This window comes from Sphaerodactylus townsendi, linkage group LG01 (assembly GCF_021028975.2).
Source record: "Sphaerodactylus townsendi isolate TG3544 linkage group LG01, MPM_Stown_v2.3, whole genome shotgun sequence".
NCBI lineage: Eukaryota > Metazoa > Chordata > Lepidosauria > Squamata > Sphaerodactylidae > Sphaerodactylus > Sphaerodactylus townsendi.
Window position 1 is genome coordinate 21,142,920 of NC_059425.1, and position 21,654 is coordinate 21,164,573.

At 47.8% G+C, this 21,654-nt stretch overlaps 1 protein-coding gene across 2 annotated transcripts; it reads left to right on the forward strand.

Moving 5' to 3' along the window:
• Positions 1 to 723: 723 nt before the first annotated feature.
• On the forward strand, positions 724 to 21,123 carry UBQLN4 (ubiquilin 4). Of its 2 annotated transcripts, none has more exons than XM_048513099.1 (11): positions 724 to 1,144; positions 2,244 to 2,395; positions 4,657 to 4,898; positions 6,773 to 7,035; positions 8,179 to 8,337; positions 10,360 to 10,579; positions 13,112 to 13,251; positions 14,173 to 14,256; positions 15,857 to 15,972; positions 17,144 to 17,321; positions 19,665 to 21,123. In XM_048513099.1, exons 1-11 carry the CDS (start codon positions 809 to 811, stop codon positions 19,818 to 19,820), a joined length of 2,046 nt encoding a protein of 681 aa, XP_048369056.1. In that variant the 5' UTR covers positions 724 to 808; the 3' UTR covers positions 19,821 to 21,123. The 2 variants fall into 2 exon arrangements, with proteins under 2 accessions (XP_048369056.1, XP_048369064.1); XM_048513107.1 differs by having other exon boundaries at positions 725 to 1,144; positions 19,668 to 21,123.
• The last annotated feature ends 531 nt before the right edge of the window (positions 21,124 to 21,654 follow it).

The window sequence follows — 21,654 nt, forward strand, 5'->3', positions numbered from 1 at the left end:
AAGGCCGCCTCTCGTGTTGGAGTTCCCGTTCCTTCTCTCCCTTCGCCTGAACTTTCTCCTCCCAAACGAATGGTGTCGCCTGTTTTTAAAAGCCACTCGAAGATCACTTCGATGGGATAGCAGCAGCTACCATAAAGATCGAATTAAAGAGAGACGCCTCAGACTGATCCCTTAGTCATTTCCTGTTTTAAACAGAACTTTCCCCCTCAGGCCAACCAACAAAACACAGTATAGACTTTCACCATAGAATTGCCAAGGCCTAGTAGAGCGGCCTCTCTGTATGGGTATGACCAAAGGCGGCTTCTCATTTTTGGCAAACGGGCGTTTTTTTCGGTATCAAGGGTGGCTACTGAAGGCACTTTGAGCATTATAATCGAGCTTTTCTCCGCTTTAAATTTCACATTCAAGGCATATAGTATTACTATCATAGAGGTGGTAAGGCCTAGAACGACCCCACTACAGAATATCCATGGGCACGGTCGAATGATTAACAGGGATTTTGAACGTGACTCGTCTATCATCATATTGGCCGTTTCTTAGTCTTTCAACTTCCGGGTCAAACAGTATCAAAGTTTTGCAGCGTCACGCACAGCCCCGTCGCACTTATGATCACATCCGGTTTAAACATTTTCCCGCTTCTTAATAATGTCCTGTACAAAGCCTGTTTGTTGGGAATAGAGGGCAAATCCTAGAGCGTCTTTTTTGCCCGCTTGAAGAAAAGAAAGACTGAGGAGAGGAACAAACTGTAAGCTCCGCTTCAAGACCGGACGTTCTCTAAGGAATCGGAAGTGTCGTTGCCACCCCCGCGATGCGCATTGGCCAGGAACGCGAGGAGGCGGGAATCTTGTCTCTATGGTGGCGGCGGGAAGGCCCCTCTGTCTCCTTGTCGTCTGTAGCCGGCCGGCGGCTTGGTCGGGAAGCGGGCGAGGGGGCGGTGGGCCGGCCAGCCAAGATGGCGGAGCTGAGCGGCGGCGGCCCCGGCTCGGCCGGCAGCGGGGAAGGCGGCGGGGGCGGAGGAAGTGGCTCCAGTGCCGCCGTCGGGAGTGGGGAGGGCAGCTCTGGGGGGCCCCTCATCCGGGTGATGGTGAAGACCCCCAAAGACAAGGAGGAGATCCTCACCGGCGAGCGCGTCTCCGTCAAGGAGGTGAGGAAGGAGGAGGAGATGAGGAGGAGGACGTGAATAGTAGTACTATCCCGTGGTTCATCTGTTGCGTGGGATACCTGCGGGGCGGATGGGGGGCGTGCAGAGCTCTTCGTGGCCCCTAGATTTAAGGCCTGGCGAGAGAGCAAAGGGAGGTTACCACGGGAGTGCCTGGATAAATAAATCTAGGGGCCACGAAAAGTAGCGAGGGAAGAAAGGGCTGAAACTTGGTCAGGTGAGATAAGACTTAAGGGCCTGGAGGGGTGTGTGTGGGGGGGATGTTAAAGGGACCTGAGAATTGGAGAAGGAGGTGCAAATAGGAGGTAAGAAAGGGGGAGAGAGAACAGGTTGTGGGGAAAGGCTGTGGGGGGACATTTGAGACAGTAGGATACTGGGGGAGGGGGGCCAGCTGTGAGGAAAGGCAGGCCAAACTCAGGGTTTACAAGGAGCATTGTGGAGGTTGGCGGAAAGGAAGAATGAATGCAAATAGGGAGGAAGAGGACAAAGAGAGAAAAAGGGGGGCAAGTGGCTAGCTGGTGGGGGAGGGGGCCAACATGTGGTTAGTAGATTGGTGTTGGAGAGTAGGGGGAATGGAAAGCCTGTTAAGAGGGAGTGGAGTGTTTGGCCCTGAGGAGATGGAGGAGCCCCTTGGGATGTAGCGTCCATACTGGAGAGTTTTCCATACAGTACAGGCTCTTCAACTTGTTTCCTGTGTCATCATCTTGACAGCAGTCCTGCGAGGCAGACCTGTGCATGATGAAACTCAGGTTAATTAATGCTTTCAAATGAAATGTTGCCTAGAGAACTTAATGTCAAAGTGAGAACCAGGAGTAGTGGAGGGTTGTGAGAAGCTTTGGGTGAATGGGAACTCTCTAGCAGCCAAGATCCAGTGAGGTGGGATTTAGAAGGAGATGCAAAAGGGGTTCAACAAGGGGATTTTTGTATAGGGTGGAATGACTGTGTGTAAAAACAGAAAGTAGCTGCCGTAATTGGAGGGAGGGGGGTGACTCCCATTTCACTTGATTCCCTGGAGAAATATTCTAGACTGCCACTTTTTGCCTGGGATGAAAGAAAAACAGGCCAATGAATATTCCCATTCCAGTTTAAAGAGGAGATTTCCAGGCGGTTCAAAGCCAAACAGGATCAGCTGGTTCTGATCTTTGCTGGGAAGATTCTGAAGGACAGCGATACACTGAACCAACATGGGATCAAGGATGGACTAACGGTGCACCTGGTGATCAAAACCCCGCAAAAGTAAGGAGAAAATTCATCCTGGAAACGCAGACTAGTTCGATCGGCTTAAGTTGGAAGCATGCATAGAGTGTTGTTTTCAAGTCCATGCACTAATTTTTTTTTATTGGCTGAGATCTTTGTGCATAAGTGTCACATGAGCTGTGAAGTCAGATGTCGTGTTGCTGTGATTGATGTGCACACTGCCATTGACAGGCATAGTTTTGTGTGTTAGTGATAGACTTGTCTCCTGAGAGTCCTGTATGCTGCTCTAGAGCCATTATATGGGTTGTCTCCCTGTGCTTCTTACTGTGGTGGGCTGAACCCTTGTCTCTTGTGATCTTTTCACTACTAAGACAAGTTTGCTTAAATTCTTGCCCCTAACCTCATTACAAAAATGAGCTTGTTACAGCTTACATGAAGGGGAAAACGGCACAATCTTTACAGCATTAAATAAGCCATCGATAATAATTTTGAATAAGTAACTGTTAAAGGACCAATCCCTAAAATTGGTTCTAGCAATAAATAAAAAAGGTTTATATAAAAACTAACTTGATGGACTAACTTGGCAATTATTGGCCAGGCATTTTTGAAGGAATAATACGGATAATTCTACTCTGTAAACTTGACATTTCAGCTCATTTGGATCTTTTTAGTTAACCGGTCATGAAAAAATGAAATCTGCTTTAGTAAGGATTGTAACAAAATAATCATTTAGCAATGATTATTAGCTGGATTATTATTATTAGTGCAAATGAGTCTGTGAGTTGTTCTTGTCTGTGATGGTTCTTTTAAATCCATTTGTTTAAATGATGCTACAGCAAAAAATAAAAGCTTGTGTTAAAATCTATTTGAAAATGCATGCAGTTCTCACAGGTGGAGGTGCTTTGCACTGTGTGCTGATTTTTACCTCTGGCTGCTACAGGGCAAAGGAAAGGGATTGGAGAGCAGCTGTCTCACCCTGGGCCTTCCTAATCCATGACCCCATCTTGCAGCTAAAGAAGGCAGTCTGCCTTCTCCCCCACATAAAGTAACATTCTTGGGTTTGTGAAATATTTGACTGATAGTATTGTTGTACCCCAACCCGAGTAAGAAATTAGGAACCTGATACCGTGTTTCCCCGAAAATAAGACAGTGTTTTATATTAATTTTTGCTCCCCAAGATGTGCTATGTCTTATTTTCAGGGGATGTCTTATTTTTCCGCTCCACAGCTGCATGCTCTGGTGTTCTGTTCAACGGGCATGCTTCAAAACAAACACTTTGCTACGTCTTACTTTCGGGGGATTCTTTATATTTAGCACTTCAGCAAAACCTCTACTATATCTTATTCTCAGGGGATGTCTTATTTTGTGGGGAAATTGTCATACAGTGTTCAGCATTGAGGCATAGGTGAATTTGGAAGATCAATCCCTATGTTACTTCTGCCTGAGAGAAATAAGGAACAGAACAACTACAAGGGCGGGAGATGAATTTCCTAACATAAATCAATAATAATCCTGCCAAACCAGTCCTTGACGCTGTTGATCTAAAATGAGTCCCGAAGTTGTCAGCTTTTGCATTGACATTCATAAGCCTCTGTTCAGTTTTAACAGCAGTGGCGTAGTGGTTAAAAGCAGGTGTACTCTAATCTGGAGGAACCGGGTTTGATTCCCCGCTCTGCCGCTTGAGCTGTGGAAGCTTATCTGGGCAATTCAGATTAGCCTGTGCACTCTCACACACACCAGCTGGGTGACCTTGGGCTAGCCACAGTTCTTCTGAGCTCTCTCAGCCCCACACACCTCACAGGGTGTTTGTTGTGAGGGGGGAAGGGAAAGGAGATTGTAAGCCCCTTTGAGTCTCCTACAGGAGAGAAAGGGGGGATTTAAACCTAAACTCTTCTTCTCTTCTTAAAGTGTCTTTGCTGAACCCTGGGAAGAATGTAATACCCTGTGGCGGTGCCTGTTCATTTTTTTTTTACCATTTACATGTGCAGTGTTGCAGCTGTTATAACCAGTTGGCATTTGTCAATTTTTTTGAAAAAGTTGTAAATTCCACATCTCCAATGCTAAACTGTGTGGGGCAACGTTTTTCATGTTGCAGAATTATGGGGTGCTTCAGATTCCTGTTGTTGCTGAATATAAATCCTGAAACACATAACATATCTTGCAGTGAATGTTTCTTGGTGGTGCCTTTCTTCCCCCAATGCAAGTTGGGTGAGCCTGGGTCAAAACCCTGCGCGGAATGATGTTTTACCTCCTTTCACCTCCAGATGGAGCTTTCATCTCTCCCTTGGTGTGCTCCACAGGACTCAAGACCCTTCAGCGGTGGCCGCAGATTCATCTCCTCCTCCGGCCCCTCCTTCTGCTACTTCAACTGCTGCGGTTCCTCCCTCTGCCGCCCCTGCTTCTCCCACTGCCCCATCACAGCCTTCCACGTCCAGCAACACACTCTCAGATGCGGGGAACAGCAGCCGGAGGAGCAGTGGATTAGGGGCTGCTCCAGGCCCGACAGCAGAAGGGGTGCCCGGAGGTGCCACTTCCATCTTGTGTGAGTCTTCATCAGTTTGGGTGCCTTGTTTCTCATTTGCTGCCTCCCGGGAGGACACGAGTCTCATATCCCAGATACGATCGGTTGTACATTCTACTGCTTGGTGGGCATGCATTGAAACTAACATTTGTGACCTGGGTTTATCTCTGGAGTCACTAGGCATGCTGCCTCTCAAAGAAATACTTAATATCATTAGGAAAAGACTTTTCGATCTGGAGCACCTGACCCTAATTAGCAAAGCAGAAAAGTTTTGCTCTCCTCTTTTTCTCAGGATTCCTTTAAGCCCTTTTGTAACTGCTAAATAGTTATATGTACTAGTTGAATCTAAATTTTGGTGTGCACTAACTCTTGCAAGATGCACTGTTCTACCTTCAGCCCTACATCTGGGGAGAGTCCTAAAACTCCCTCATCATGAAAGATATTGTATTGGCGCAGTTAGAGCAAAACTATTACTTCCCCTACTTGTGGGCACTGATTGTCTATCTCAGTGGTTCTTATCCTATGGGTCGAGACTCTTTGGGGGTCAAACCACCCTTTCACAGGGGTCACCTAAGATTCTCTGCATCACTGTTCTCCATCTGTAAAATGGATAAATGTTAGGGTTGGGGGTCACCATAACATCAGGAACTGTATTAAAGGCTCGGGGCATTAGGAAGGTTGAGAACCACTAGTCTATCTCATCTGCAAAAGACTGTATTTTTATTGAACCATGAAGATATACATATTTTGGAAATGACAGCCAAGTTTCTTTGTTATATTATTACAATTCGCTCCAAACGCTTGTAATTACCATTTTTATTGTGTTTTTTACTTATAAGTGTTGTTAGTGCACTTTGGATCTGTTATGCCATGAAAGGTTATATGTATGTATGCCTGCCTGCCTCCTGGGAATTGGGAAAACTAGAGTTTTGACTGTGCTGGGTCTTGTGTTTGCCTTTTCAAAATGACCAAGGGCCATTTTTTTCTCATCCAGTGGAAGAAGCTCACTTTGAGCAGATGTGTGCCTGCATCAATCTCCATGCCTACCTCCAAAACCTGGAAAAATTGAGTGGCCAAGAGGATTTTGTGGGTGGGGAAAGATGCCCTGACTCATGATGTCACTTTCATCAAAACAAGGAAGTGGCAGCATGCCATCAAGGGCAACGCTGTAGGATGCATTAAGAACTCCATGGCTGAACCATAGAGTTTTGGCAAATCCTAGTGTCACTCTCAACATCATTATGTTACTTTTGTTTTCAAACCAGGAGTGATGTTGCACATTGATTTGCCTTGCAGGGTCCCCACCACTTTGAAGCACCAATGGGGGCCAGGGACATACCTTGCAGTGCTACTGAAGGTCCACAGATCCTCATGCTATGTATCTCTTACTGCCTTTGGCCTTACACAGTTCATGTAACCTACCTCAGCTATGTCTGCGTGTTAGGATTTGAGATACTGAGGGAAGTGCTCTGAAGGGCTGTCAGGATGTCTGGGGTTGGGGGGAGGCTCTACCTTATTGTTCAGTTCCCATTATAATCAGCCTCTTACCAATGCTGCACCTTTGTGGTTCACAGAAGTGCTAATTTAACTAGAGCAGGGACTGCAACCTGCGGCTCTCCAGATGCTCATGGACTACAAATCCCATCAGTCCCTGCCAGCATGGCCAATTGGTCTGCAGGTTGCAGGCCTCTGAGCTAGAGGCTCTGCTTCATAGCAAGTTGACAACATGGACTAGGTTTTGCTGTGGGCTTTTTCCAGTAAGCCAGTCTTGATGCAGCAATAATGATGGGATAAAGTAGGCAAGTCAGTAGGCAGGGGTTTTTCTCTCAGATCAGGACATGAGGAGTCTTGGCTCTTGTCGTTACTTGGTCCTTTTCTCTCTCTCGGTCTTTCAGCTGGCTTTGGGGGCATCTCTGGACTTGGCCACCTGGGGATGGGCTCAGCCAACTTCATGGAGCTCCAGCAGCAGATGCAGCGGCAGCTGATGTCCAACCCGGAGATGCTGTCCCAGATCATGGAGAACCCGCTGGTCCAGAACATGATGTCCAACCCGGATTTCATGAGGCAGATGATCATGGCCAACCCCCAGATGCAGCAGTTGATGGAGCGCAACCCAGAGATCAGTCACATGCTGAACAATCCGGAGCTTATGCGTCAGGTGGCTGACTGTTCCCCTTCCCTCTTGGCTAGGACTGTGTGTGTGCGTGCATGTAAAATCCAGTCCAGATAATCATGCCAAGCTCTTGAGTTCTGCGAACCCTGGTTTAGTAGCTGGCATAAGTCCATGGTTTAGAGATGTTTTTCTACAGCTGTACTCTTTAAAAAGGGCATGGGTCTTGCAGCTGAATTTCATTCAAGATGGTTCTTTCCCTTGGGGCAGCATGGAATTGTGGGATCGAGCCTATACTTCTTGTTTTTGAAGCTGCCTTATGCTGAACCAGATGATTGGTTTATGAAGGTCAGTATTGTCTGCTCTGACTGGCAGCGGCTCTCCAGGGTCTCAAGGAGAGGTCTTTAGCATCATCTACTACTTGATTGTTTTAAACAGAGATGCCATGGATTGAACCGTGGATTTTCTCACAATACTAGAACCAGGGGGCATCCATTGAAAATGCTGGGGGGAAGAATTGGGACTAATAAAAGGAAACGCTTCTTCACACAACGTGTGATTGGTGTTTGGACTATGCTGCCACAGGAGGTGGTGATGGCCACTAACCTGGATAGCTTTAAAAAGGGCTTGAACAGATTCATGAAGGAGAAGTTGATCTATGGCTACCAATCTTGATCCTCCTTGATCTGAGATTGGAAAGGCCTTAGCAGACCAGGTGCTCAGAAGCAGCAGCAGCAGAAGGCCATTGCTTTCACATCCTATATGTGAGCTCCCAAAGGTATCTGGTGGGCCACTGCGAGTAGCAGAGTGCTGGACTGGATGGACTCTGGTCTGATCCAGCAGGCTGTTTCTTATGTTTTTAACCTGGGACCTTATGCACGCACAGCAGAGACACTTCCTCTTCCTCACCAGCAGTGCTTCAGCTGTTGCAATGCTGGGGCATATTCTGCCTTTGATCTTCATCCTTGCCCCACATCCTTCTGGACCTTTTTTCCCCTCTTCCTGAAGCCTACCTCGCTGATAATTTCCAGGTGTTGTTTCCTGCATGTTTTTTACTCCAATAACATGCCAGACCTGTTCATTTATTCCAATTGCCGGCTCGGGGGCAGACTGGCCTTGGGTTCTTCTAGGGAAAAATGTCACGCGTGTCTGGGCTTGCCCTGAGTCTTCTCTTCCTTGTTCTCTTTCAAGACTATGGAATTGGCCCGCAACCCAGCTATGATGCAGGAGATGATGCGCAACCAGGACAGGGCTCTGAGCAACTTGGAAAGTATTCCAGGAGGGTACAACGCTTTGCGCCGGATGTACACGGACATTCAGGAGCCCATGTTCAGTGCTGCCAGGGAACAGGTAGGCCGGGCAAAGTCTTTGTAAAAGGTGTGTGTAAATTGCCATCAAGTTGCCGCCAAGTTAGGGCAACACTGGTTTTCAAGCTGATTTACGGTGACCCCGTGGGCAAGAGACATTTCAAGGCAAGAGACATTTGAGGTTGTTTGCCATTTGCCTTCCTCTACATAGCAACCCTGGACTTCCTTGGCGGTCTCCTATCCAAGTATTAACCACTGCTGACCCTGCTTAGATTAGCTTCTGAGATCTAACAAAATTAGACTAGCCTGGCTTGTTGCCTAAGCAGCAAAAACAGAACAAAATAAAACAATCCCCCCAAGATAAGGCTAGCTAACAGCCACTGCTAAGCAGCTAAAAACCCAACCCCAGTGTTTTGAGTATAGAGAATGATTCCAGCAATGTTTGCTCTGCAGGGAGCTGCTCTTGAAGACAAGCTGGAAACGTCCCGTTCTTGACTCGTGCTTTTATTGCGAATAAGCAGAAGTTGGCGGTAGCATTTCTGTCCTTCAGCAGCTTAAGTTTCACCCTTCTTTGGTCCAGACTTGCTAAACACACAGCGCTTGGGGTTCTTTGCTTAGGAACCCCGATTGGTCTTGCCTGGAGGTTTTTGAAATCCCTGTTCATTTGGAGAGGTTTGGTTTGAAGATCCTGCCAAACCGGTTTACGTTATTCCCCGTTCAGAATGTAAAACCACCGTCTGACCTTCCAAACATGCTGTGGGCCCAATCTGCTTGTTTTCTTTCAATTGATCTTTTCTGCAACTCCTTTCTCTTCCTCTCCCCACAGCAAACACCTTGTGAGGTAGGTGGGGCTGAGAGAGTTCTGAGAGAACTGGCCCAAGGTCACCCAGCAGGCCTTATAGAGGAGCAGGTAACTAATCCAGTTCACCTAATAAGAGCCTGCAGCTTCTGTGGAAGAGTGAGAAATCAAACCTGCTTCTCCAAATTAGAGTCTACCACTCTGAACCATTATGCCACACTGTAGTCAAGCTTCTTTATCCCTGCATGCTCTGACTGTAAGTGAATTGCCGTAAATGTTGTACAAACGTCAAAGCCCTTAGCAGCCTGGGCTGTGACAGCTGCCTCCGCTCACACCCATCTCCAGGTCTCTCTTCTGTTAGCCTGTAAAACAGGCTGCACCAGCAGAAGTTAAAGTAATCGCAGATTGCAATTCCCTCCACAAGGGGGTATTTTAAACTTTAATTGGATCAGGCAAGTCAGAAGGCTTCTTTACAAAATAGTTTATTTGCTGTCTAAAGAAAATAAAAAGGAGTCTAGGAGGTTTATTTGTTCCTCAACATACAAAAGAGTCAGTCTTGAGTTGCAAAAAAAAAGTATTTTACTTGATCACCACATTTTAGATGCTATTCCAGCAAAAGTCCAGTCCTGACCTGCATGGCTAGGCTGATCTCAGAAGCCAAGCAAGGTCAGCCCTGGTTAGAATTCGGATGGGAGACCTCAAAGGACTACTAGGGTCGTGCTGTGGCAGCAGCTCCTAGCAAACCATCTTGGAACATCCCTTGAAAACCCTGTGGGGGTCACCATAGGTCAGCTGTGACTGGATGGTACACACACAAACAAAAGCTCGTTGTTTATTTTAAAAGAACTGCTAATTGGAAGGATTTAGTAGTACACTGTGCTATATCTGTTAGCACTGATACGCACAGTTCTACGTTCAAGCAAATCCACCTGTCGGTCATGTCAGATGCGGCAAATGTCCTTTTTGTAAATATACTTCTAATGAAGTTCTTTGTTAATCCTTTTTTATGGTAAAGCGTATTTTGAAGAGACTGCCGCAGGCAATACAAGTCCAGTGGCTTATGCCGTTATCTGGATTTTTAAAAAACTACATCTTGAAAGTTGCGTCTTTTTAATCAGTGTTACATCATCTTAATCCCAGAGGTTGTTTTCCTGTTTGGAGCTTTGGGGACGCTTGCAACAGTAGAAGGCAGCATGCAACATTCTTGGATAGGATTGTTGTATCTTTTCTCTGGGGCTGATTCCGCAATGTCTTCTCTCTGTCTAGTTTGGCAACAACCCGTTCTCTGCCTTGGCCGGAAGCTCTGACTCCTCTACCCAGCCTCTGCGGACAGAAAACAGGGAGCCTTTGCCAAACCCTTGGAGCCCCTCGGCTTCTTCCCAAAGCCAGGCGCCCAATAGCGAAGGAAACACCGGGCCTGTTGCCCCCCAGACCACACCGACTCTGTCCAACCCTTTGGGAATCAATGCAACCAGCCTGGGATCTGGTAGGAACGCCCAATCGTGGTTAATGCAGGCTCTGGGTGGGTGGATTCAACAGCAGTGCGGGGTGGTGATAAACTTACAACTTAGATTGTTTTATCACTTCAGCTAACTACTCTGCTGGGTTTTTTTTTGTCTGACACATGGCCTACAACATGTAATCGTGAAACGCATTTTTAAAAAGGAGAGGTATTTTAACATTGTTACAAAAAACAAAGCATCCAGTAAAAGATACAATGCTGTCAGCCAAAAATCTTGGACAAAAAAGTGCCCGTTATTGTCTGGAAAGCCTGTAAAAGGCTGTGCCAGCTCCAATTCCTGGGGATCGAAGGTAAAAAGGCCCTGCCAAGAGTCTCCACCCACCACTGACCAGCTGTGTCGGTGCAGGAGCTGCCTCTCAAAGTCCTGTCTCAAAGCTGAGATAGGCTGATAGGCAAGGACAGTGATCCTTTGAGTGCTTTGGACTTAAATCATTTAAAGCTGAGGCGTCCAATTCTGGCCCTCCAAATGTTCAACAACTGGGAATTATAGTCCATGAACATCTGGAGGGCCAGAGTTGGACACTCCTGATTTAAATCATTAAAGAAATCTCATCCTTCCTTAAAGTTGACAAGGATGGCTTTTATTGATTTAATTGCACTTTTTTTTCTGTCAAGGCAGCTAGTATCAGTCTCGATCCAGGCACAAAACTGTGGTTCTGAATTGAGCCTACAAAATCATCCATTTCTTTCTTTGCATCCCTGGGATGGATCCTATTTCATGCTCAGGAAGGCAAACCTTCCTGCCTCCTTCCTCCCACTGCAGCTTTCTATGACCCCAGATTCAGAGGACCCCCAAGAACAGCCGGGGGGGGGGGGGGGGCTGGGCTCGGCTGCACTGGGAGAGGCCAAAAATTGCCACCTGCTGGCCATTTTTGGCAATTCCTCTCCCACTGAACATCAGAACCGAACCCTGTAGAACACTTTAAGACAGGGGTCTGCAACCTGCAGTTCTCCAGATGTTCATGGACTACGAATCCCATCAGGCCCGAGCTGATGGGAATTGTAGTCCATGAACATCTGGAGAGCCTCAGGTTGCAGACCCCTGCTTTAGGATCTAACCCCTGCTTTAGGATCTATGTCTAGTCTTATTTGTATCGCTGCTTTTAATGGTTTTAGTTGTTTTATTCTATATATATGATGGTTTGCTGTACACCGCCCAGAGCCCTTCGGGGATGGGGCGGTATAAAAGTCGAAAGAATAAATAAATAAATAAAAAAACCCCTCCTACTGGGCATTAAGAGCCCTGCTGAGGATGCCAACTTCTCTCCATATATGTGAAGCCTGACAGTGCCATAGTGCAGTGGTGGCGAACCTATGGCACGGGTGCCAGAGGTGGCACTCAGAGCCCTCTCTGTGGGCACTCGCAAACAGAGTGCCCCCCCACACATCTAGGCTGGCCTGGGCCTCTGGGCTCGATTATTAGCATTAAACCTAAGATCTAGTTTTGGGGAAGCAGTGTAGGTAACCCTTGTTAAAGCTGTTAAAGCCCACTCGATTTTCATCACGAAGAACTCATTACTCGATCAGCTTTACTTGGGGAGTAAGCAGTTTGCTGGCAATGGGGCTCTGCTTCTGAGTAAAACCCTCCTAAATTAAGTGGATTCATCCATTGGAAGAGTTGCATGGTTGCTTCAAAGCAAAGCCCCTGACTACCACCAAGCTTACTCCTGAATAACACACACTTCGGAGCCAACCGTTTTTTCTAAACTAAAACCTCAGTTTTGAGGTTAAATTGCCGTGTTGGCACTTTACAATAAATAAGTGGGTTTTGGGTTGCAATTTGGGCACTCGGTCTCGAAAAGGTTCGCCATCACTGCCATAGTGTGTCAGATGCCTAAGAATACATGGGAAGGATCAAACAGAACGGTCTGGCCTCCTCAGGATCAGGCTTCCAACAGCAGTCAGCCAAATAGGTTCACACTGTTCTGTTTGAAGTACTATATCCCACCTCTGTTCCCAGGCGCTCTAAAGGTGCCAACAATTTAAAAAATATAGTAAGCCAAAACAGCAGAGCCGCAGTAAAAAGGCCAGCTGGATGCGCCAAAGTTTATATAGCAGAAGAAAAGCCATAATATGCAAGTCAGCTCCTTAGAAACGGGGAAAAGCCTCTTTATACTCTCCCTTTCCCTCATCTCTCCAGCTCCTCTCTAGTCCAGGAGATTTAGTACTTCTTTCTTGAAGTGCTGATAATTCTGCATGCTGAGCAGAGCGTCCTATGCCACTTCTGTTTATTCACAGGCGTGTTTTGGCGTACATCTCCAGGCCTGTCATTGTCCCCACAATGCTAAACTTAGCCACTTACCAAAAATCCATGCTGAAAACCTGATTTTTTTCCCCTGCTTCTGTGTTGGATAGCAGTGGGTGCTTACAAAATAGGCTTCTTGTTTATCCCATGCTTGTGTTTTGCGCTGTGGGAGTCTTTGCCTAATCGCTGTAGTGACATCACACACTCATTTCTCCTCCTGGTCACTTTTTCTGTTTTCCAATTATTTATAGGGATGTTTAACAGCCCCGAGATGCAAGGGCTCCTGCAGCAGATCTCGGAGAACCCCCAGCTCATGCAGAACGTGATCTCCGCCCCTTACATGCGCACCATGATGCAGACGCTTGCCCAGAACCCCGACCTTGCAGCACAAGTGAGTATCCTCCGCTGACAAGTTCAGGGTGCACTGAGGAGAGATGCAGGCCGAAAGTCCCCATTGGTTGACAGTGTGCAGTGCTTTCAGACCAGGAGGTGGGGAGGGAGCTATAGCCTGATTCTTGATCCATATGTTCAGGTTTGCTTTCACCTGAACATAAGAACTAGCCTGCTGGATCAGACCAGAGTCCATCTAGTCCAGCACTCTGCTACTCACAGTGGCCCACCAGGTGCCTTTGGGAGCTCACGTGCAGGATATGAAAGCAATGACCTGCTGCTGCTGCTGCTGCTGCTCCTGAGCACCTGGTCTGCTAAGGCCTGGTCTGCTAAGGCATTTGCAATCTGAGATCAAAAAGGATCAAGATTGGTAGCCATAGATCGACTTCTCCTCCATGAATCTGCCCAAGCTGGATAGCCTATTCGGAGAGCCCGAAAGCACAGTAGATGTGCAAGCCCTTTGCTCCAGTTAGAGAGTTGTTTAGAAGCTTAGGCAACTCAAAGCCACGATAGGGATAGATCCAGCCACCTGCCTAGCCTCTGCCCTCAGGGCAACAGGCACATCCTGTGTCCGAGGGATGACTTGCCAGGGTCACTTAGCCTAGTTATCTACAATCCGTGTTAAGGCCATAAAGATCATAAGAGAGAGGAAGCGGAAAGGCCCTCTACATATATCAATCATGTTACATAATCTCTTGCAACGATTACATTGAAGTGAAAGTACCCCCTCAATCACCAGGCGCCGGTCCTGACACAAACAACAAGGAAGTGTGGGAAGGGGGTGGGCGGGCAGAAAGTGTACTGTGTAAATGGAAACCCAAATGCAGAGCAAACAGCCTGGGGGAAGGTTCTGCATGCATAAAGGGCCTGTGTCAGTCAAGGACTCCCAAGAGCTCCCCTTTCCTCTCCTGTTTCCTGGCAGATGATGGTGAATGTTCCCCTCTTTGCTGGCAACCCTCCGCTTCAGGAGCAGCTACGGCTCCAGCTCCCCGCCTTTCTACAGCAGGTGAGGGAGTGCGTCATGGTGGTCCCTGAATTGCATGGAGTTGGGGGAAGGCCTATTACTGGGGCTGGAGAGTAAAATGGGTAAACGCTCCTGTTCAGCGTGAGTGTCATTTTCTGTGGCTCCACCAATGGGTATTTGGTGTCAGACCACCACTGTTCTTGGTGCTTTGAAGTAACATCCAGGAGAGAGGGTCTCTGCCCTCTGCAGGGCTTTTCCTTTTGGAGAAAGAGGTTGGCAGGGGTGAGCGAAATGTTTTCAGCACAATGAAGCAGACTTCTACTGAGTCGGACTATTTAAGACAGTACGGTCTTCTCAACCTGCCAGCAGTTCTCCTGGGCCTCAGGCAAAGATCTTTCTCATCATGTACAGGAAGACCTTTTAACTGGAGGTGCCAGGGACTGACCCTCGGACCGTCTCCTTGACTACCGGATGTTCTGCCACTGAGCCACACCCCCTCCAGTTTGCTAGGGGAGGGCTTGCCCCAAGGGCTTGTGCAAAATGGTGCAGAAGGGACTGGGAAGGCGAGAGGCAATTCCAGATGGCAGGCAAGGTGGCTGCAGCCCTTTAGGGAAGTGAGTGTTCTTTGGGCAGCTAAAAATGGTAGAATCTGGAGAGCCCAAAAGCACAGTGGATCTGCAAGCCCTTTGCTCCAGTTAGAGATTGTACTTGCTAATGTAAAATGCACCATCAAGTTGCAACAGAGTTGTGGTGACGTTATGCCTCATGGAGTTTCCAAGGCCAGAGATGAACAGGGTGGTTTGCCACCACCTTCCTTTGCATAGGAACTCTGGACTTCCTTGGTGATCTCCTACCCATGGTCAACCCTGCTTAGCTTCCCAGCTCTGAGTTCAGTTGTCTGGGCTATTAGAACTGCTACATTTCTTTGTCTAATCTCCTAAGCTAAATAGCCATGAGTTCTGTGAGTGTATTTATGCATTGCCAGGGGAATTGTCCAACTTCAGTCTATTGCCAATTTATTGTCGAAGGTTTTCACAGCTGGAATCACTAGAGTGTTGTGGGTTGCCAGCCACAGATGCAGGCGAAACATCAGGAGAGTGTGCTACTGGAACACAGCCATACAACCTGGAAAACCCACAACACTCTACTGCCAATTGATTTTACCGAGTGACTCAGAGTCGCAGCATTGTAGCAAGAGATGGTAAAAAATGTCTCTCTATCCACCTTCCCCACACCATGCATAATTTTATAAAGCTCAGTCATTCCCTTTGTTGTCTCCTCCCTCCCCTTCCTGCAAACTACAGAGCCCCAAATGCTTTATTTTTTTCCCTTACTTTTTAGTCTCCCATCCAATTACTGACCTTGGACAAACCCTGCTTTAGCTTCCCAGCTCTGATGAGATCAGGCTAGTCTGGACTATTAGGGCTGCCACCCTGTAGCCATTAGAGATCCGAGACCAGGGGCATTGCCCACAGAGGAATTGTGCCACAGTCTTTTCATTGCAAACAGGCCCATGAGGCCAAGACTGAAAGTTTTGTAGCAAAGAACTGAAGGCTTGGATGGATGCATTGGAACCTGTTGATGATGTCGTCTGCTAAGCCACTGCTCCTGGTGATTCTCTTCTGACCTTTTCTTACCCCAGATGCAGAACCCCGATTCTCTCTCAATCCTGACAAACCCTCGCGCCATGCAGGCCCTGCTCCAGATCCAGCAAGGGCTCCAGACGCTGCAAACGGAGGCCCCGGGACTGGTGCCTAGGTAACGGGGAGCCTCATTCTGGTCTACGGTTGCTTGTGCCGAGGCCTAGTATTTGGTGGAAGGGGGCAGAAGCAGATTAGGGATTAGCCAAATTTGGGGGGGGGGGGGGAGATGCTCATCCCTGTTCAACTCTGCAAAACTTTAATTTGGATCCTGCTCTTTGACTGGTTCCACCTCAAAGGCCTGCAGTGCTCGCAGAACGCTGAAGGCAACAGTTGAAGAAAGAAAGCAAACAAACTCTCCTTCACTTTGATGTCAGGAGGGGCTCCTGACACTGCCTCCATATCACGACCCTGGTGCCCCTTGGAGGTCTCCCTTGCGAATATCTGCCGGGCCAACCTTGCTCAGGTTCTGAGATCTAATATCAGGAGGGACTCCAATGCCACAGAGTCCACCTTCCAAAGCAGGCTGCATTTTTTCCCAGGGGAATTGACTGTCACCTGGAGATCAATTATAATAGCAGGAGATCTCTAGCCACCCCCTGGGGATCGGCTCAAGAAGGTTGGGGACCCTTCCTTTGCAATATAATATCAGCTATGTTATTGCAGTCAGCTTGGCACATTGTGGAACGCAATAAAGAGAATTTCAGATATCTGGCTGAACATTTATAAGCTGTGCCAAGCTAACCGATTCAAACATCCTGGCTAGTTTTCATTAGTGGTTTTGTGTGTTTCAGAGGAATCTGTCGTAGGGCTAGACTACAAATCACGCTCAGTTGTATTTCGTTTTCCCTCCAACTCCTCTAAAGTATTTTTTCCGTGGCACAGTTATCCAAAAGATGTGTATCAAATGTTTTGGGGAGGCGCAATTTGAGAGCTTGGCCCAGGTGCCATTTACTGTAGCTAGGCCCCTAGCTGTAGCAAGTCACTGAAAGTCTGAATTAGGCACTGGCGGCGTTGTCCTGTTTTCTTTTTTCTCATTGGCCGGCATGGCACCGGTCGGATTCTGTCGACACAGCTAGACACAGGCGACACTTTGTTGCATTTCTGTGAGCACAAAGCACAAAGGGCAATGGCATCTTTATCTCCTACTCAAAAGTTGCTGAGCACTTTGGGCATTTGCCACACCAGGACTCGAAAGGCTCCTTTCAGGTTCCTAAATGCCCAGCATGAGTCAGTCTGCCTGCGGTCGCCTGCCCTCTCACCCTTGGGCCTTCCTTCCCTTTCTGCAGCCTTGGGTCTTTCGGGACATCTCGAGCCCCCCCGCCTTCTGCCGGAGGAAGCACAATCCCCGAGACCCCCATGTCCTCCGCTTCGACACCTGCCAGTGCCTCTCCAGCCGGAGACAGCAATCCACACCAGCAGCTGATGCAGCACATGATCCACCTACTGGCCGGCGCAAACTCTCAAGTACGTCACGCGCACCCTTTCCTGGCTGGCCTGGGTTTTTCTCTGCTTGCTGCAGGATGCCCTTGCCAGCATGGCCGGGGAGCGGCCCTTTAGACAAGGTTGGAACGTTGGTCCACTGAGGCCTTGATAGATTAATCTCAGTTTTCACCAGCAGTGGTTCTTCTGGTGGTTCTCCAAGGTTTTAGGCATGTGGTGAGGGGGGAGGGGAGGCTAGAGATGTCTTGATCTGGTGATGGAAGGCAGTCCAGGCAACACTGTGACTGCAGAGAAGGGGAGAAGATGCCCTTTGCCGGATTTCCGGTGTCCTTTTCCAGCTGAGAGGGATGCTACGCTAGTCATTTAATCTGTTAACACAGAGGTGTCCAACTCTGGCACTTCGGATGTTCAGGGACTACAATTCCCATCAGCCCCTGCTGGCATGGCCAATTGGCCATGCCAGCAAGGACTGATGGGATTTCTAGTCCCTGAACATCTGAAGCGCCAAACACCTCTGGTATACCCTATTATTATTGTTAATTAAACTTTTATACCGCCGACCCCTGAAGGACTCTGAGCAGTGTACAACATTAACAACATAACATGTTGTTATAAAAACCAGATTGAGCTGTAAGATCTAGGAGAATTTCCACAAAGTGGATGAGTGGACAGCAATGTGGCAAATGAAGTTCAGTTTAGGAAAGTGTAAGATGATGCACCCTGGAGCAAAAAAAAATCCCAAATTTAATTATATGAGAATGGGGTCTGAACTTGTTCACACTGAGAGGAAAGAGACCTTGGGGTTGTAGTGGACAGCTCAGTGAAAATGTCAACCAATGTGCCGCTGCAGTATAAAAGACAAACTGTACACTAGGGATTATTAGGAAAGAGACTGAAAATAGTCACTATTAACATGCCCCAAAATAGATCTAAGGTACAACCTAATTTGGAATCCTGTTTGATGTTTTACTTGCATTATCTCAAAAAGGAGATTGCAGAACTGGGAAAAGTCCAGAAGAGAGCAACCAAGACGTTGCCTACCATTCTTCATCCCAATGTGTTAAATCACTTGATTAGAGGGTCCGCATTTCGTGGGCTTGAGCCCCAAGGTTTAGCACTAGGGTGTCCCCCCCAACACACACATTGGGAAATACCTGAAAATTTGGAGGTAGAGCCTGCAGAAGCATAGTTTGGGACCAGGAGGGAGCTCAGCAAGAATCTGATATCACAGGGCTCCAGATCAGCCTTTCTCTCCACACAGCAGTTATTATACTACCCAGTAGTTTTAATATTGGGATCCTCAGACCCCACCTGGAGTTTGCAACCGTAATTGACTCCCGGATTGACTGAAGCCCCAGGAGCACCTGTGAGGTGGGGTATGAAGAAGGAACCCCTTCCTTTGATTGGGGGCTCTTTCTTTGGAAGTCCTTTGGAGCCTGCATCTTTTCCCATGAAGGATGACGGAGGAGAATGAGAGTTGCAAATGCATCAGGGGTGAGGGGCATCTTGCCGCTGCCAAAGATTGGATGCAGCGTGGATTGTGAGCACTTTAGTTAGCTCCTCATTTTCATTAGTGCATCTAGTTTCTGTCCTTTGCAGTATCCTGAGGCTGCACCTTGTAGAAATAAAGTTTAACTTGAGGGAGTCTGTAGAAGTCCTTCTTTACCTCGCTGCTTGGAATGCTACTGAGCGACACCCTGTGATGTTGATTTTAGGCAACCCACACAAGGGTGGGGGGGACAGGGCTGGATTTTATCCAGAGTGGTGGCAGTGACTGTAACGGGCAGGCAAAACAGTGGCTATTCTTGCTCCACCACACGAGAGAGACTACAATAGGGCAGGCATTTCTCAGTCCTTTTTTCCACTAAAAAAGACTAAAGATCTTGAGGCAGAAATTCAACCGGAGATCTTGGGGCACGTGAAGTACGCAGCTCATGAACGGTAGCTTTGTGGCAGCCTTCCAAACTGTAGATATCAGGAAAGACAATGTCCAGTGTGGTGTAGTGGTTAAGAGCAGGTGCACTCTAATCTGGAGAACCGGGTTTGATTCCCCGCTCTGCCAATTGAGCTGTGAAGGCATATCTGGGGAACCAGATTAGCTTGTGCACTCCCAACACGTGCCAGCTGGGTGACCTTGGGCTAGTCACAGTTCTTCAGAGATCTCTCAGCTCCACCCACTTCACAGGGTGTTTGTGTGTGGGGGGGGGGCAGGGAAAGGAGATTGTAAGCCCTTTTGAGTCTCCTTACAGCAGAGAAAGGGGGGATATAAATCCAAACTCTTCTTCTTTAGGATGATGGGGGCTTGTAAAACCAGCCTGCTTCTAACGTTGTTTTGGTTTAGTCACACTGACAGAGGATTTCTCTCAGCAGGCGCAAAGCCCAGAAGTGAGGTTCCAGCAACAGCTCGAGCAGCTCAATGGCATGGGCTTCATCAATCGCGAGGCTAACCTGCAGGCACTCATTGCCACGGGTGGGGACATCAATGCTGCCATTGAGAGACTGCTGGGCTCGCAGCCTTCCTAACACCGCGCGGCCCCTCTAGGCTGCCCGATCTCATCTCCCGCACAGGGACCGATCAAGGAGACTGCCAAGGTGGTGCCTGAGTCCCGCAATAGCTGTCCGCAGAGCGAAAGAAAAAAATGGAGGCGAAGCTCCGGCTCAGCGTGGCTGAGAGATCCTTTTCCGAATTGCATTGCGCATGGATTCAGATTCTCATTGAGTGGCCATTTTCAGACATGTATTCACTTCTCCCCCTCCTTCCCCCCGGGTCTCCCCACAAATTAGGCTGCTTAGTTAGTAGAAGTGTTTACTTCTAGTTAACCCAAATGATTGTGTTGGATTAGCTTGCTTTTAAAATGAAACAAAAACCGTCTTTCTCCTCCTGCCCCCCTCCTCCTGCCCCCTTAAAGATCAAGGAAATATCAGTCTGGTTTCTGTGACCCAAAGGCTATCTTTTTCGATGCAGAATAGTAGGGAAGGGGCAAGTCCCTTTAATGCTACGGACTGAGACGGGGCCTGTCTTGTGATGTCCTTGCACTCCCCTTTCTGGACCTTGGTTCTGGACTCCTCTAGCATCGCTTTGGTGCTCAAGGGGTTTTGAGGGGGGAGGATTATGGAGGAAACTGTCCTGAATTAAGTACATGGGATGTTTTCAAAGGCAGAGGACAGTGTCCTTTGAAGGCATGGCTCTTTCAAAAAGACTGGAATTATGCTTTTATCATCTACCTTAAATGCCACCTCGTGAATGTCATGACTTCTTGATGCATCTAGAAAACAAATAGCCTGTAACCTTAAACAAAGTTCCAGTTTTTTGTCGTTGGTTTGGATCCTTTGTCTCACTTCCTTGTGTGCTAGAAATCGTCCTACAGTGATGCGAGAAGGTGGAAGTGAACAGTTTGGCCTACTTTCTTCCCACTGCCAGTTCTGTGCAGCTTTCTATCCAGTTGATTTCTCCTCGCCAAGCCTGGCCTTACTTTTTGGGTGATCCTGCCCATAAAAGGCAGGAAATAATGGCTTCTTCACCACCTGCCATGGGTGCTGCAGGGTCCAACTTTATTGTTTCCTCTGGCCAGACAGTTTGAGGACATAGCTTGTGGGGAGTGGCAGCTTGTGGGATTTTTTTAGGTGTTTGGACAAAGCATGGGGAGTGGGGAAACTGTGCTGCTGTCAGTAGCGATTGATAGTTTTCCTGCCCTTTTCTGTAGCCTCCCTTTCCTCTTTTAGTTCAGAACGTTAAAATGACCTTACTACCTGTGGCTGACCTATAATTTCCATTTGAATTTACGTACTGTTTTTATCCTGGAATAAAATGCACACACGTCTCCCATTTCTGAGGGTTAATTTTATTTTTTACAGGGAGTCCAAGGTCTGCTCCCTTGGGGCTTGTCTGGTGGATTTTCTTGTGTTGGGGGCAGGGGAAAACTTTACTGGGGAATTGTTGCTTTCTTTGCACGGACCTGTGGTCTCTACCAAGTTAGACCAGTGAAACGGGCGAGACAGCTCTCCAAGGCATGGAATGAGATAAGCGGCCATCTGGCCAGGGCACCCCTACTTGTTCAGCTATGTAAAGAGAAAGTAGTTTTCCACTCAAACTCCCCGCTCCCCCTCCCAGCTGCAGACTGTTTTCCCAGATGCCATTGCTTCCGCCTGACAACTGGTCAGTCAAGATCATTGTGCTGATTGGCAGCTGCTCTCCAAGGTCTCAAGTTCAGGGCTTTGACACCAACTACCACTTGATCTTTTTAACTGGAGACCTCGGGCACTGAACCTGGGACTTGCTCTGTCACTGAGCCACAGCCCTTACCTGCGTTTCTCTTTGAGACAAAGAGTAGAGAATCTACTCTGCTTGTCTGTCTCT